This window comes from Sturnira hondurensis, unplaced genomic scaffold, assembly GCF_014824575.4.
Source record: "Sturnira hondurensis isolate 20B ecotype Veracruz unplaced genomic scaffold, ASM1482457v3 Scaffold0009233, whole genome shotgun sequence".
NCBI classification, from domain to species: Eukaryota; Metazoa; Chordata; class Mammalia; order Chiroptera; family Phyllostomidae; genus Sturnira; species Sturnira hondurensis.
The window spans coordinates 1-16,400 of NW_028081864.1; the positions used below are offsets into that span (position 1 = coordinate 1).

The window sequence follows — 16,400 nt, forward strand, 5'->3', positions numbered from 1 at the left end:
GGTGGACCCAGGGCTGGGGAGGCTCCCAGGAAATGGCTGTCCCCACTGGAGTTGGGCACATGGTCAGACAGTGCTCCTTTAGGAGACGTCTGTGGGTTTTCTCAGGTGCCCTGGATTCGGCCCAGCCCCTCCAGCCAGGACTCTGCACTGGTGGCTTCCTCGGAGCCTCCCCCTGGGCCCTCTGCCCTCCCTGCCCTTCTGTGCACAGGACGGGCAGCTGGCAGCACTCGCTAGGCCTCCTTGCTGTAAGGACGGCCTTCGTGTTCCCACAGGATCACCTCGATGGTCTCCATGAGCTCCGCCAGCTGGGCCTCCTGCCCCGCGCCATCTGCCCTGTTGTTGAAGCCACAGTGGCGCCGCGCACAAAACATGTCCAGGAGCGCAAGCTCCTGGTTGTCGGTGTCCTTCAGATACTCCTCCAGGGAGCCGCCCTCCAGGTCCTCCTTCCGGGTGAACACCAGGACGGTGTGGGCCAGGATGCCCACCCCAAAGACCTCCTGGAGGCGCCTGACCACCTCCTGGTCCTCCTGTGTGAAGCGGCCCAGCTGTGACACCAGCAGCACTGCGTGTGGCCCTGGGGTGCAGCAGGCGATGTCTGCCCAGGGGCCCTGAGCTGCTCCTTCCCGTGAAACCCCAGAAGACAGAATGTCGGGGGTGTCCATCACCTGAAGCTCCTTCTGAGCCCAGTCTCGGCAGCCATGCTGGAAGGTCATAGTCACAGGTCTGGCGCTGAGTTTGGATATGAAGGCTTCCCTGCCCAGGATGCTGTTTCCTGTGGCGCTTTTCCCACTTCCACTTTTCCCCACCAGCAGGAGCCTCAGCCTCTCCTGGGTCTTTTCCTTCTCCTGCAGATCTAGAAGCATCCAGACAAAATCAGGGGAATAGGTGTTACAGTCCATGAACCCCGTTTAACCTTCTTACTATCCTCAGCCCTGGATGCTCATGACCCCAGGCGCTGGGTCTGCTAGGAGGAGGGACAGGAGTGACATCTGTACAGGAGACCAGCTCTGGGCCTAGGCTCCTTTTTTAAAAAATTGTTTTATGGTGGAAAATAGATACCATATTGAAATCCCTGTTGTCACTGGGTTTTGGTGTGCAATTCAGTGGCACTGTGCACCTTCACGTTGCTGTGTGATCATTACTCTTACATATCTGTTGAATTTTTTGTCGCCCCAAACTGAAACTCTGTCCCAGTGAGAGACAACTCCTCATACCTCTCTCCCCCTGAGCCCCAACTCCCTGCCAGCCTACTTCCTGTCTGCATGAACTGTGCTCTTCTGCTCCTCTTGTGGCCTCAGAGACCTGGGTCCCTGCACTTTGACCTTTTGTGGTTTTTTTAAAATTTTATTTTTATTTAATTCTTATTCAAGTACAGTTTTCTGTCTTATATACTTTGACCTTTTGTATTGGGTCCCTTCACTCCTCATCACAGTGATGTCAAGGCTCATCCACCCTGCAGCCTGGTCAGAATTCCCTTCTCGTGCAAGGCCGGATGATACCACCTGGCATGGACAGACCACACTGTGTTCACTGTCCCATGTGGGCACGAGCCGTTTCCACTTTTTCCTACTGTGAATAACGTGGCTTCGCACATTAGTGAACCAATGCAGGTCTGAGTTCCTGTTTGGATTCTATGGGGCACATACCCAGAATGCAATTGCTGGATAATGTGGTAGAATACCACATTTTTATGTTTAGGTTTGAAACGTCTTCCCAGGGTCACTTCTTCTCACCCGGATAGAATCAGCCCATCATGAATGGGGGACCCTGGGCTTTCCTGGGTGTCCCTGATGATGAGGGGCAGAGGTGCAGCCTCTGTGTCTGTGTCTTGGCCCCCAAGTGCCTGGCCCCATCACTTCCCTTTGCTTTTCACATTGACTGTGGGGAGGATGGTGCCTTTCAGCCAGACCCCGGGCCCCACTGCACACAGGCTCCCTGGGGGCACGGTCTTAGTCTCCATCCTGGACATCTGGGCTGGATGTTCCTGCCCAGATGAATACAAGATGACGGGCAAAGAGGAGACATGGGCATGCCAGTCTGACATTGAAAACCTGATATTAGGGTTTCAGAAATGACTGGGGTCTGAGGACGGGAAGAGAATTCCTTCCCCTGTCCTTTCAGCTCATCCCCAGAGCAACAGACAGGTGCCCAATGGCCCCTCTGGGCTCCACGTCTGCTCCACAGTGAAGACATTGATGTGTCTCAGTGACAGAGCCAAGCCCCCTAAGGCATGCCTGGTGTCCTTGGCTGGTGTGCCCGGCAACCATCTCTGGTTGAGGACTCTATTTCCTCCAGTTTCCCCCATGTGGCTTTGAGAGCAATGTGGGTGAATCGGGGGTGGGGGAGTGTCAAAGAAGCATGAAGCAGACTGTTCATCCCTGCCGTCCTCGCCGGTCTAGAGCCAGACAAGACCGGAACACCCACCTGGACAGCCAGGAGCCAATGCATGCCAAGCACACCACTCAGGCTGCAGAGAGGATTCTAAAGGTAATATTCAACCTTGATTGCCATGAGAATGACTAGATCGAGCATCAGTTCTTGTATCAGTAATTTTCCCATGCAGTGTATTAATAGGGCTTTCTCCCAATAATTCAGGCCATTGAAGTTCATACAGTAAATAAATCATTAGTGTCAAATACATAACGAATCACAAATAAATTCTTCAGGCCCAGAACATGGACACATTGCCAGCACTCCCTAACTCTGTCTGCCCCCATTAGATGATGAGGTTGAACCCATGACTCTCAAGGCCCTGACCCCAACACAAAAGCTCTTGGGGGAGAGCCCTGGGGAAGGGCCAGCCCAACACAGAGGCAGCCACTCCTTCAGTGGTGCTGGGTGGCCCTGCTGACCTTCAGCGCCCCCCACCAGAGTCAGCCCATTGCCCCCGTGGGCTTGGTTGGCTTGTAAGCCTCTGCCATGGGGAGTAGTCTTCTCACACTCACCTTCCTGATGGCGTGGCTAAAGACGTCTGTTGCCCCCTCTTTGCCACTGTGCTATTCAGAGTCTTTCCCTCTTATTTGGTAGGGTAGGCAAGGCCCCACCCAAGGGCCCCATGCAGGGTGAAGCCATGGCTGGTTGCACTCCAATGCCTCCTCAAGAGTACCCCTGCACACCCACGTCCCTGTGCACTCCTCCCTCAGGGCCACCTATACTGCAAAGCTGTGGTACCTGCCCACAGGTCTTGGGTAGGATGTTGGGACGGCTCTCCTGTGGGGCTGTCCTCAAGAATCATCTCGAACTCTTCATCCTCCACCTGGGGAAACAGCATGCTGGTATTAGTTTCAACTGCACTTCACAAGGCAGCCGGCTTTGCCTTTCTCCTGCCAGAAGGAAGTGTTTGCATTGCTTTGGGGAGATGGACCCACAGAGGAGGGGGAAGAAGGTCTGAGACACTCTCTACCTCCTTCAGGGACCCTGTTCCTCTCTCTTAGCTCCTCAGTTCCCATCGTGAGCCTAAGCGATTTCATGGAGAAGGAGCCATTGGCCTACAGTCTAATGAACAATGGCGTTAAGATGCACACATGGTCTTGGGATTCCCCTGTGAGGAGGAGAAAGGAGCAGAGATGCAGAAGCAGGTGTGATGGTCTGTTCCAGGAGTTGGGGGAAAGACGAATGGCCAGACTGGGGCTGTGAGAGGAAGCTGTGGTGTGGGGCTGCCTGGGGGCAGGTCCTGGTGCTAGGACGACCCCTGAGGACCACCAGGCCGAGAAGGTGGCCAAGGGCTCAGAGATGGGTGACCAGGTGCTATGGTGAGGAGGTCTGTTTCCCTGGCACAGGAACTTCACGGTGTGGGGACAGTCCTGCTAGGAGCCAGGGGACCTCAGTGCCCAACTTCATGGCCATCTGTTAGGGTGGTCACACTGCCTGGGCCTCAGAGTCCCCACAGTATGAAATGTTGGCCTAAACTAGAAATCCCCATGGTTCCTATAGCATCTGAACCCACTCCACGACATTTTCTAGAGCACACCCCAGTCTTTGCAGAGAGGGTCCTGTCACTTTACCAGGACCTGTTGTCACCCTTCTGGGGTGAGAGCAGTGTGCCTGCTACCTCCTGCACCGCCTCACAGACAGATAAGTTTCCCTGTTTCAGCAGCCCGTCTCCCTGCTTCTGCTCCATCTCCCCTGTGGCCTAGGGACAGGAAGTACGCAGCCCAGGACTTGTCCGCCGGGACATGCAGGGCACTAGGAGGCGTTCAGAGTCAGGAAGTGTCTCCAGATGAAGGCCCGGAGTGTGGGGACACCTCTGTCATGGAGCCTCCACAGATCCTTCCCTGGACAGTGCCTGGCATCTCCGCCCTCTTCCTGCTTTGTCTCCTTCGAGAACGGGAGCAGGCACATCACCCCGCTGTTTCTCAGGAAGAGAGTGGGGCCCACAGAATCATCTTCCCCATGACTAGACGAACCGGGGGTTTGAGGCAGGACCCGGAACGCACAGAATCCTCTTGACCTCTTAGTCACGGCCCTTTGTAATGTTCCTCAAAGATACACACAGACTCAACACCCAAACACCAAAAGCAACCCACTCTCATAAACACGACACAGATACCAGAGAACACCCATCTACTCCCAAACACACAGACACACACACACACATTCACACCACACATGCGTACACACAGATGTAATACACAAACACAACACACAATGTCCACACATACACACTCAAGCACAGCACACACTTACACTCACAAACCAGCACACACACAAATATCCATATACAACTCATATGCAAACATAACACGCACAACACACAGAACACTCATACCTACACTCTCAAACATACAAACTCAACACATGCAAAAACATACCACACACTCCCAAATACAACATGTACACAACATAGACACACAATTACAACACATACAGACACACTCACCCACGCATTTGGACTTACCACCCTGCTGGCCACTGGACCAGAGGAGTAGTCTTGACTCTTGGCCCCCAGGACCAAGTCCTCTGGCGAGTCATCACTTTCTCCTTTCAGGGCTGACTCTGTGGGCCTCTGGGAGCTGTGACCAGAGGAATTGAAGGTAGCATCACTGGCATTTGAACAAGATGGGGACATTGCTTCTATTTTTTCAGGAAAATGTGATGGAACGCTCCGCTCAGCTCCCAAGCTGCGCTGGAAAGAGCCGCTGTCTGCTGTGAACTGAAAACAGGAAGGGGGCGGAGCACCCAGGGCCAGTCCTGCCTGAGTCAAGTGCACTGCAGTTTGCATTTGGTCTGCAGCCTTAGTAATGCAAACGGAAAAAACAAGGGCAGGAAAATATAATTCTTTTCATTCTGAAGTAGCTTAAGCAGAACTCAGAGGCTTAAAAAAAGCAGCAGGCCCTTCCGAAAACTGTATGCTAGGGCTTTTTACTGGCCTGTTTTTTTGAGAACAGGGGATTCACACAGCTATCCTACACCTTCCCTATTATGACAGAAATTCCTTGTCTCTTTTCTTCCCCTGACTGATCCTTCCTTTCAATGTTTTCTCTCAGAACAAGGCCTTGGACTTGAACTGGAACATCGACTCTTCTGAGTCTTGAGCCAAATGTCTTCAGGTGGGAGTGACACTGTAATCTTTTGGGTCTCCAGCTTGCTGACTGCGGGTCTCAGGATGTGCATTCCATGATCACATGAGCCAGCTGCTTATGATGAATTATGTGAGCAAGCTCACTGTCATAAGTAATCTTCCTTCTAATAAATACATCTTTCTGTACGCACATATGTGTGTGTGCACACTCACATGAATTCTGTATCTGACAATTCCAGATCTGTGACATAGCTGAGCAGCCCTGATGCTGGCTTTGTGTTTTCGAGCTGTGTTTTTTCCTGCCCATTAGCTTGCTTCCTGATGCTGAAACTGGGTGTGACAGAGGGGAGGAGTGGAAGATACCGGGACTGTAGTGTGTAGTCTCGCCTGGGTCTGTGGGCTTCAGTGAGGATCCTCTTTTGTTGAGCTTTGAAACTTTCTTTCTTGATTTATTTAAATGACAGCTTGCATCCAACATTGTATTAGTTATAGGTGTGCAGCATAGTGGTGAGGCACTGACATACCGTACAAAGTGATAAGCGACCCCCTGATAAAGTTGGCACCCACCAAGCCCCACCCATAGTTATTACAATATTATTGACCACATTCCCTGGGCTATGCTTTACGTCCCCCTGACTGTTCTGTAACTGTCCATCAATACTTCTTAAAGGACATCTTCTTAAATAGAGTCTGTCCCTCAGACTTCTCTCAGCTTCACTTTACTGTGGTTACCCTGGAGTCTAGTCCAGGGGGTGGTCAGGCATGAAGGAGCGTGAGCCTGACCTTGTGGTCAACTCTCACTCTCAGTGGGCCTGTGCCCCTGGGCTGTGTCATGGTTGTTTTTGTTTTTTGTTTTTAACTTTCCCTTCCTCATTCGCCCTATAGGTGACACAGGCCAAATACAGTCACTTCTCAGCGTTTCCTCCTCGTGGTATCACAGTGTCTTTTTTCTCTGCATGCTCAGGCCCTGGCGACCCCCCTTCAGTGACTTGAATGCTTCATCCCATCCTTTTCCTCTGGAAATTTTGTAAAGAAAAGAATGCATTAGTCACGTGTCTCTGGCATTGCTGGTGTGAACACACTTGCCACACTGCAGGTAAACATCCTATACACCGTGTTTTCACTGCACCTCCTCTGAGTTTAGATACAAAAGTACTTACCGTCTTGCCTCAAGCACCCAGTGGGCCCCTCCGTGGTTATTATGGTGCTACTGACTCTACCCCTGGACCGAACTTCACACCCCCATGATTGCTCTGTGACGACCAACCTGTGCTTCTCCGTCCCTCGCCTTCCTCACCCAACTCCCAACTCTCCTCCCTGCTGGCAGCCATCAGTCTGGTCCCTGTTTCTGGGAGTCTGTTTGCATTTTGTTTGTTTGTTTTCCTCCTTAGATTCAACATATGAGTAAAATCATATGGTATTTGTCTCTCTCTGTCTGACCCACTTCACTTAGCATGATACTGTTTAGGTTCATCCATGCCGCCCGGTGTTTTCATGGCTGAGTAGAATTCCACTGTGCATATCAATATATACAATTGTTATTTGTCAACTGTACCTCAATAAAGCCAGAAGATAAAGTAGCTGAAAATATTTTAAAATGAAAATGAAAATAATATAGCCCAAAGGCATTAGGTTAATGATATAAATTATGTATCCATATCATAAATTATATATAAAAGCTGGGTTATAGTCACACATGGACAGTATATAGCAGTGAGAATGCACAGCTTATTGCTACATATTATAATATGAACATATCTAGAAACTCCATGATAAACCAAAAAAAGTCAGATTCAAAAGAATACACAGTGCATGAGTCCATTCATGTGAAGAACAAGGACAGCTAGAATGACTCTGGTCTGCTAGAAGTCCAGCCAGAGGCCACCCCAGGAGGGCCCGGGAGATGCTGGGACACTAACGGTGTTCTGCCCCTTCATCTGTGTGCTGATACTCAGTCCTGCTCAGTCTGTGACCATTCTGAGAGCTGCAAAGTCAAATATGCACTTTTGTCCATGTAAATTATACTTCAGCAGAAACTGAAAGCTGAAAAAAAGGAAGAAAATGCACCAGCACAGAAAAAGGAACAAAAGTACGTGGAGAGGAAATCTCTGTTGTAAACATGTCAGAAAGTTTTCTCCCTGTAGTGAGGACTCTAATTCAATGGAGATTATTTTTAAACCCCTTGTGATGTTTTTCTTGTGTACTGGAGAGGAAAGGTGGTTCTAAAATACAAATGTAAGTACACCCATAAGTGTAGCCAGCTTCCAGAAAGACTAAAATAATTGCATACAATAGCACTAAGAAATTCCCTCAAGTTCTACTAAGCATGATGCTGAGCCAGGGCCCCTGCTCCCCAGTGCCCCCTGAGCGCCCCCACTCAGGTCAGGGAGGAAGACAAGACTCTGTGTGCCATGGGTACGGATTCCGAGATGAAGATGTACGTGCGTGAAATCTATTCTGGCGTGCTCTTGGGACCCAAGGCTGTGGGAGGGACAGTGAAGGAAGCAGAGTTGGACAGGAGGAGCCCCGGGCTGTGAGGAGTCACAACAGGGCTTCAGTCATGCTCACAGGAGCTGAAGCTACACTGTCCCCACATGGGGCAAGAGGTCAGGCCTTGGTCAGTCCTAAGAACTGTCATAACCGTGAGCTGCCCTGGGAGTCAGGGGCGTCCTTGGGGAAGGAGACTACTCCACTCTCAGCCTACCGTTGAGACAAGGGGTCCATGGTGAGCTGTCAGCCATCAGCACCCCAGTCAGCTGGGAGACCTGGGGCTTCAGCCCTGATCTGGTCCCCAGAGTCCCAGAAACTAGTAACAGCAGCTACTTGGCAGACTTAATGTGCACTAGACCAGTGGTTCTCAAAGCAGGGGAGGGTCTGGGGGTGGGAGGAAGACCCCGAGTTAGCAGAGAGCAATTGATCAATCTATGCACTTTCAACAGGTGATTTTTCAAGCCTGGGAACTGATAACTGGTAGCAAGTTAGACTTGCAGAGTGGATCTATTTTTTTCCTTTAATTTTAATTAATTAATTTATTTTCATTATTCTCACCCAAGGACACTCCTTCATGGCTTCCAGAGAGAGAGGAAGGTGAAGGAAGGGAGAGAGAGAAACATGGAACGAGAGAGAAGCATCGATCGGTTCCCTCCTGTGTGTGGGGACCATAACCTAGACTTGTGCCCCAGACTGGATCGAACCCACAACCCTTCTGCTACAGGACAACACTCCAACCCAATGAGCCACACCGGCCAGGGCTAGAGCTCATGTCTTTCATAAGGTGCTGCCCGTCTGAGAGCAGGGGGCCTTGATTCCACCAGAGGAGTCTTCCAGCCAGTACCTGGCATTTGAGGACCTGGATCTCGAACTGTTGGCTCGAACTACTCAGGTGTGTGTTTGGCTCCACTGCCCTCCTTCTCAGTTTTTCTGTGGGTGTGTTCCTTGTCCACCCACTGTCCTGGCAGAAAACTTTTACTCCCAAGAGAGGAATGGCATCTCAGGGGCAGTGGGCTGTGCAGCCTGTTCAGGCAGGGTGCTTTTGGTTCCTTCAGATCACACCAGATGAGAATGTCTCTGCCCCCTCAGGGGACAGAGCTGCCTCCACAGCAGACCCCGGTCTGATGGCTTCCTGTCACAGGCTGAACCAGAAATCCTTGTTTCTCAGCCTTGGCCAGAACACCCAAACCCAGTTCTTTTTTAAGACAGCTGAACTCCAAGCGAACAAGAAGGGAAACCACCTCGAAGTGCATGGCCCAGGCCCTGTGCAGCTCCCTATGGCCACAGTCACAGTTGTTTTGTTTTCATGCACTAAGGGGGTGGTGGGGCTGGGGGCAGAGACAGGGAGGAAGGTCACTGAGGAGGACCTCAGAAGAGGGGCAAGGACAGGTTGCTGTCAGGAGGCACCTGAGGCAGGGACAGAGATCCTGCTCTGTCCTATTTCCCAGGCTCACAGGCAATGCGCTGGTCTTTACAGTCTGCACAGCCACACTTGCAAGAGTGGATTTGCAATTCAAACAGTGCATTTTGGGTAAAGTTGTTTATAAGGAACATTAAAATCATGGGAGTTGGAACGTTGAGGGCTACCTTAGTTCAAACATCCTCTGAATTTTTAGTGATTCTGATATACAATGGTGTGTTGAAAACTCCTGCATGGGCCCGAAGGAGGCCACAGCCATGTCAACCCATCAGTAAAAATCTCCCCATCCCAGTGGCTAGGATTTTTCAGTATTAAGTCAATATTTTCCTTTTCCTTTACATTTTCTCATGTTTGTTTTAGCCTGTGCACCCTCTCCTTAAACAAACACAATGTTTTGTGCCTTTTTATTAAAAATAATACTCTTGATAACTTCACTGTCCAATATGGCAGCCACTAGCCACATGAAGCCACTTGATGATATGAATTAAAATCAAATAAAATCTGAAATGTATCATCTCCATCACACCAGCCACATTCCAAGGGTTCAGGAGTGATGTCTAGCTAGTGTCTGGCTGCCATGCTGGACAACGCAGATATTCAAAATTCTGTCATTCCGTTCAACATTACTGCTTTATAAATAAACCTTTTACACAAAACTATTGTCCAATGCATCTTCATGTTTATTCTCAAGAAATCTGTGGTATATTTTTCATGGGGGACAGAGGCCTTGACCCATTTCCCAGCATAGCTTTGAACCACAAGATACAATGACTTGTAAACACCACAGGGGCACGTAAAGCGCTCCCCATTGCCCAGCCAAGGTGTTCCTTCTTCCCCTCCTCCTCACTTCTGTCTTAACCTGCACCCAAGACTGCAGTCACCGCACTTACTAGAAGAGCCAAGTGCGGTGAAACAGAGAAAGCGTTCCCCGTGATGGTCATGGGCCAGTGTTCAGAAGGGACAGGAGTGGAGAGACTTGGCCGAGAAGAAATTTCATCCAGGAGATCTTTCATTGTGTGTGGGGGGGAGGGTTGTGACTTGGTTATTCATTTTTATCCTCACCTGATCAGAGACAGGAGAAGGGAGGGAGAGAGAGAGGGAGAGAAATATCTGTTGCCTCTCCTGCACGCCCCAACTGGGAGCAAACCTGCAACCTAGGCTTTTGCCCTGACCCTGACTGGGAATCAAACCTGTGGCCACTGGCGACCTGCAACCTTTTGGTTTACTGGATGATGCTCCAACCAACTGAGCCCCACCAGCCAGGGCCATTAGGGAGATCTTTAAAACTCTGCTGGGACTTCTCAGTGGCCCAAGGATGAAGCAAGAAAAGTAATCTTTGTGTCTCCGAACCCAGAGGAATGATATGAAACAAAAGGACCTTCTCCTCCAGCCACTGGGGGTGCCACCAGGTGTCAGCCCTGTCTGGCCATTGGCTTCTGCTGAGGAGGGACGCTTATGCAGCTCAAATGTCCTTCCTGGGGAAGATTGACATCTGCAATTGGTCCCTGGGATTATGAAACCCCTCACCTTCCCACTGAGTGTCCACTCAAACTTGAGCTTTTGAGATGGAGTGGGGTCTACCGTGGCTGCATCCCAGTCAGACTGCCCTTTGCAGAGCGCCGGGCTCCTTCCCACGTCGCCTCAAGATGGGTCCACAGTGCAGCCCCTGCTCAGGAAATCAGATGAGCCCCCACATGCAAATGTTCTGCAGTGTTGATTGCTACTTCCCAGTTACACTCCAAACAGTTTAAGAACAAACTCATCCTATTTTAAGGGAAACAATTTAGAGCAAAGGCCTTTGGCTTAAGTGAAACCACTTTACAGGAACTGTAAACTTTATACAATTTATTTTACACATCGCTGACAAAGAGAGGGTCCTTAGCATAAAGTCAATAATATACAGCTCTTACCGGGAAGAACTTGGGTGTAACATGTGGCCTGCGTTTTCTGTGCCTCGTCACTTTGGCTATGTTGCCAGATTCAAACAAGAGACTCATAGCGTGACTTTAGGCAAGTGACTTGATTTCCCTGTAACACACAGAGAATAACTCTCCATTTACCTTGTCAGCTACGTGTAAAGAAACGAGGCCTGGCTGTGGGCGTGTTCCAGGACTGCAAGGGTCTTTCCGGATTCGGTACTGGAACGTAACAGGCAGTTGTTGCTGCTCCATTGGTGTCTGATGTCCCTGTCCCTCGGGGGCCGCAATGGAACAAATGAACAGTTAGTCGGGTAAGAAAGCGACTTCAGGTGCACATACCTGTCTCGCCATGTCCTGTGCCCATTTTCTATAGAAATCATCCTGTCCTAAGTGGAATATAAGCTACCATCTCTTTAATCATTGTGGAGAATCGTTTTACACAGATCGTCCCGCATTTCCCTGGTGCAGTCATCTCATTGGTGCAGCTCCCCTCCCTGGCCTCTGAGCAGAGTTGGGGTAGTTAGCCCCACTGGAGTTGGGACCCCCAGTTTAGCTCCATGTCATTGATCCTCAGGACACTGGTCTTTCAGAGGGCCAGAATGAGGATTCAGGCAAGCTTTGCATGATGAAATCTGTTTCTAAATCCATCTCATCCCCACCCCAAGTAGGTTTTTCTAGGATCCAACATGGCAATACGCTGGAGTCCTACAGAAATCCAAATATTTAAAAACCACTGGGGGCAGGGGAGGATGGAAGCAAGGGAGGGAGGTGGGTTTGGCTGGGGTGAGGTGGGGAGTAGTTGGGGGAAAATGCAGACAACGGTAATTGAACAACAATAAAATAATTATTTTTTAAAATGACTAACTTATTTTATTGGATAGTGGAGTTAGCCTCTCTTTCATAAATGTAATATATTGTGAGAAGATCTTTTTCATATGTGAGAATAACTCCTTATCACTAAAAGCATTCCATTGACATGACCAGCGTAGTAATAACAGGATGAACTAGCTCTTACCAGGATCACACGTGAAGAGCCAACACAGCAGTGGATCAGAGCTGAGAATCATGCTGGTGGGCAAACAGGGATGGGCAGAAGTGCCACAGGGGACGGCATCCTGGAGGAGCGAGCGTTTAAGTCCCAGCTGCCCTCCCAGACTGAAGAGCTGCAGGGAGAGTTCGGGATGCTGGGGAGAAAGAGCACTGGTCGTCATGGACACACTGGACCTGTTTTCCGGGAAGGAACACTACGATCCCCTGCACGGAGAGGTGCAGAAGTGCTACCTGCTCGGGGCCCCAGGCCCCCACGTGCTTCTCCTGGTACGCAGCTGCGCTGGTTCACTGTCCAGGACCAGCAGGCGGTGAGGAGGGTGAAGGCGGTCTTTGGAGATGGTGCCACGAGACACACAGTTCTCCTCTTCAGCCACAAGGAGGACCACAAGGGAGGCTCCTGGATGGAGTACATCCACCACTCAGGAAATAAAGCCCTAGGCAGGCTGGCGGACATGTGTTGGGGGCAACCACATGCCCTTAGTAACTGAGCCAAAGGGAACAGTGCGGAAAACCAAGTGAAAAAGCTGATGGACTTGGAGAGAAGTGGGGAGCCCTGTACCAATGAGCTGTACAGCACAGGGCTGGAATGTAGACGTGAGAGGTCAGAGGAAAAATCAGAGGACTTCAAAGGGACTCTCATAAAGTACATGGAAAAGCAGAGAGGAGCCATAACAATGGCCAAAGGCAATTGCCTAAAAAGAGCCCTAATCAAAAGGCAAGTATGTGCTCTAGTTTGTAGTCAGTTGTCTATCCAATGGCTTACCTCTGTTATGTTGTGTATTGCTCAGAATATGAACATTTTTTCTACTTTGTGGTATATGCAGTTTGTTCTGTAGATTATTCTTAATTATACTAAAAAAATTAGTGACAACCCCTGGGAAGACCACTGGCTTGGAATGCAAGACTCCCAGGTGACAGTTACTGATCAGCAATTATCTGTAACCATCACAGAGGGAGTGAAGCCCAGTGCTTTCTCACTAAAATGCAGGGCCAGACATCAGTGAATGGTTGAGATTTGGCAAAGNGGTCACACTGGACACACTGGACCTGTTTTCCGGGAAGGAACACTACGATCCCCTGCACGGAGAGGTGCAGAAGTGCTACCTGCTCAGGGCCCCAGGCCCCCACGTGCTTCTCCTGGTACGCAGCTGCGCTGGTTCACTGACCAGGACCAGCAGGTGGTGAGGAAGGTGAAGGCGGTCTTTGGAGATGGTGCCACGAGACACATAGTTGTCCTCTTCAGCCACAAGGAGGACCACAAGGGAGGCTCCTGGATGGAGTACATCCACCACTCAGGAAATAAAGCCCTAGGCAGGCTGGCAGACATGTGTTGGGGGCAACCACGTGCCCTTAGTAACTGAGCCAAAGGGAACGGTGCGGAAAACCAAGTGAAGAAGCTGATGGACTTGGAGAGAAGTGGGGAGCCCTGTACCAATGAGCTGTACAGCACAGGGCTGGAATGTAGACATGAGGGGTCAGAGGAAAAATCAGAGGACTTCAAAGGGACTCTCATAAAGTACATGGAAAAGCAGAGAGGAGCCATAACAATGGCCAAAGGCAATTGCCTAAAAAGAGCCCTAATCAAAAGGCAAGTATGTGCTCTAGTTTGTAGTCAGTTGTCTATCCAATGGCTTACCTCTGTTATGTTGTGTATTGCTCAGAATATGAACATTTTTTCTACTTTGTGGTATATGCAGTTTGTTCTGTAGATTATTCTTAATTATACTAAAAAAATTAGTGACAACCCCTGGGAAGACCACTGGCTTGGAATGCAAGACTCCCAGGTGACAGTTACTGATCAGCAATTATCTGTAACCATCAGAGAGGGAGTGAAGCCCAGTGCCTTCTCACTAAAATGCAGGGCCAGACATCAGTGAATGGTTGAGATCTGGCAAAGTTTTTAAATCTTACCATCACCCAATTTATCAATGAAATAAATTATTTTAAAAATGACCATTTGTTTTGAAATATAATTCCAAACCTTTTGAAAGCTTAAACATAAAATTCCTCCTGTTTGCAAAGGTCTAAAGCCAGTTGGGTGTTCCTGGGAACTCCTTTTTCTTGGAAACACTGATTTCCACCGAATGTAATAAGATAATGATAAAATTTCCCCTGGCTGGTGTGGCTCAGTGGAGTGAGTGCCATGAACCGCAAGGTCCCTGGGTCAATTTCCAGTCAGAGCACATGTCTGGGTTGTAGGCTAGGTCCCCCAGTAGTGGATGTGCAAGAGGCAACCACACATCGATGTTTCTCTTCCTCTCTTCTTCCCTCCCTTCCCCTCTCTAAAATAAATAAATAAAAATCTTTTAAAATGCAATTTCTACTGAATATAATAAAATAACAATAAAAAGATAAAATGTAAATGTCCTGAGACCCCATGTCTTTCATTCTGTTCAGTGGTCTTTTCCTCAGAATGTGGTAAGTAGACACATGACCCATTTCAACAGTGAAACTAATTATGTCCACTCAGCCCACACAGACACACTCATGCACCCGGTGTCTGTCATGAGAGTGTCCTGATTTTTGCAACACAAGGCCATCCAGGTGAACTCACTGACAGCTTGAGAAGGGTTGTTCCGGCAGAAACGCCAATGACTTTGGACTGAGGACCAGGCCAGTCCGACATCAAAGTCCTTTCTTCAGAGACAAGGTATTCAGCCATCTCCCCTTGGCCTTTCCTTATGTGGGATCACCAGGGGAGAGAACACAGTCACCTGTGGTCACCAGGTGGAATGAGACATGGACCATGCAGTGAGGACAGGGCAGAGACAGGGTGTGGGAGAGGCTGAAGGGTCACAATCGTGAGAGCATGAGAAGGCTGGAAGGGGCCTGATATCTGCTCTCAGGGAGTGGGGGGCAGCCTAGTGAGGGGGTCACCGCCCTGAGTCTGGAGAGGAGTATGAGGAATGAGGGGGCGCTGTGTTCAGGGACTCAATGATCCCAGAACATTTCATCGAGTTCATGATGCCTGAGTGGCTGGAACCACCTGACTTGGAGAAGCCACAGCTTTGGGGGAAGGATGTCAGGAGTCTGAGGGGAGTGGCCCAAGCACTCCAGGATAATGACCCCAGTGGACACTACCTGGGAGAGATTAGTATCTGAAGCTTCCTCATGGACCTAACTGTCACAATCACCCTTCTGCCTTTTGTTTGATGGTCTTGAGTGCGTGGGCTGTAACTTCTATTCCCCTGATTTTGTCTGGATGCTTCTAGATCTGCAGGAGAAGGAAAAGACCCAGGAGAGGCTGAGGCTCCTGCTGGTGGGGAAAAGTGGAAGTGGGAAAAGCGCCACAGGAAACAGCATCCTGGGCAGGGAAGCCTTCATATCCAAACTCAGCGCCAGACCTGTGACTATGACCTTCCAGCATGGCTGCCGAGACTGGGCTCAGAAGGAGCTTCAGGTGATGGACACCCCCGATATTCTGTCTTCTGGGGTTTCACGGGAAGGAGCAGCTCAGGGCCCCTGGGCAGCCATCGCCTGCTGCACCCCAGGGCCACACGCAGTGCTGCTGGTGTCACAGCTGGGCCGCTTCACACAGGAGGACCAGAAGGTGGTCAGGCGCCTCCAGGAGGTCTTCGGGGTGGGCGTCCTGGCCCACACCGTCCTGGTGTTCACCCGGAAGGAGGACCTGGAGGGCGGCTCCCTGGAGGAGTATCTGAAGGACACCGACAACAAGGAGCTCGCGCGCCTGGACGTGCTTTGTGCGCGTCGCCACTGTGGCTTCAACAACAGGGCAGATGGCGCGGGGCAGGAGGCCCAGCTGGCGGAGCTCATGGAGACAATCGAGGTGATCCTGTGGGAACACGAAGGCCGTCCTTACAGCAAGGAGGCCTAGCGAGTGCTGCCAGCCGCCAGTCCTGTGCACAGAAGGGCAGGGAGGGCAGAGGGCCCAGGGGGAGGCTCTGAGGAAGCCACCAGTGCAGAGTCCTGGCTGGAGGGGCTGGGCCTAATCCAGGGCACCTGAGAAAACCCACAGACGTCTCCTAAAGGAGCACTGTCT

At 50.3% G+C, this 16,400-nt stretch overlaps 2 protein-coding genes and 2 pseudogenes across 3 annotated transcripts; 3 read left to right on the forward strand and 1 right to left on the reverse strand.

The window, feature by feature from the left end:
- Positions 1-189: 189 nt before the first annotated feature.
- Positions 190-5,165, reverse strand: LOC118994335 (GTPase IMAP family member 6-like). Of its 2 annotated transcripts, none has more exons than XM_037056987.1 (3): positions 4,898-5,165; positions 3,154-3,256; positions 190-853 (listed from the first exon to the last, which is right to left on the reverse strand). In XM_037056987.1, the coding sequence occupies exons 1-3, from the start codon at positions 5,066-5,068 to the stop codon at positions 231-233; spliced, it is 897 nt and encodes a 298-aa protein (XP_036912882.1). In that variant the 5' UTR covers positions 5,069-5,165; the 3' UTR covers positions 190-230. The 2 variants fall into 2 exon arrangements, with proteins under 2 accessions (XP_036912882.1, XP_036912883.1); XM_037056988.1 differs by having other exon boundaries at positions 3,172-3,256; positions 4,898-5,158.
- A 2,767-nt stretch (positions 5,166-7,932) lies between these two features.
- Positions 7,933-13,315, forward strand: LOC118994334 (GTPase IMAP family member 2-like; annotated as a pseudogene).
- Positions 13,316-13,382: 67 nt separating this feature from the next.
- On the forward strand, positions 13,383-14,188 carry LOC118994331 (GTPase IMAP family member 2-like; annotated as a pseudogene).
- Positions 14,189-15,334: 1,146 nt separating this feature from the next.
- LOC118994332 (GTPase IMAP family member 6-like) lies at positions 15,335-16,276 on the forward strand. The gene is made up of 2 exons (XM_037056986.1): positions 15,335-15,421; positions 15,564-16,276. Exons 1-2 carry the CDS (start codon positions 15,335-15,337, stop codon positions 16,233-16,235), a joined length of 759 nt encoding a protein of 252 aa, XP_036912881.1. The 3' UTR covers positions 16,236-16,276.
- Positions 16,277-16,400: the final 124 nt, after the last annotated feature.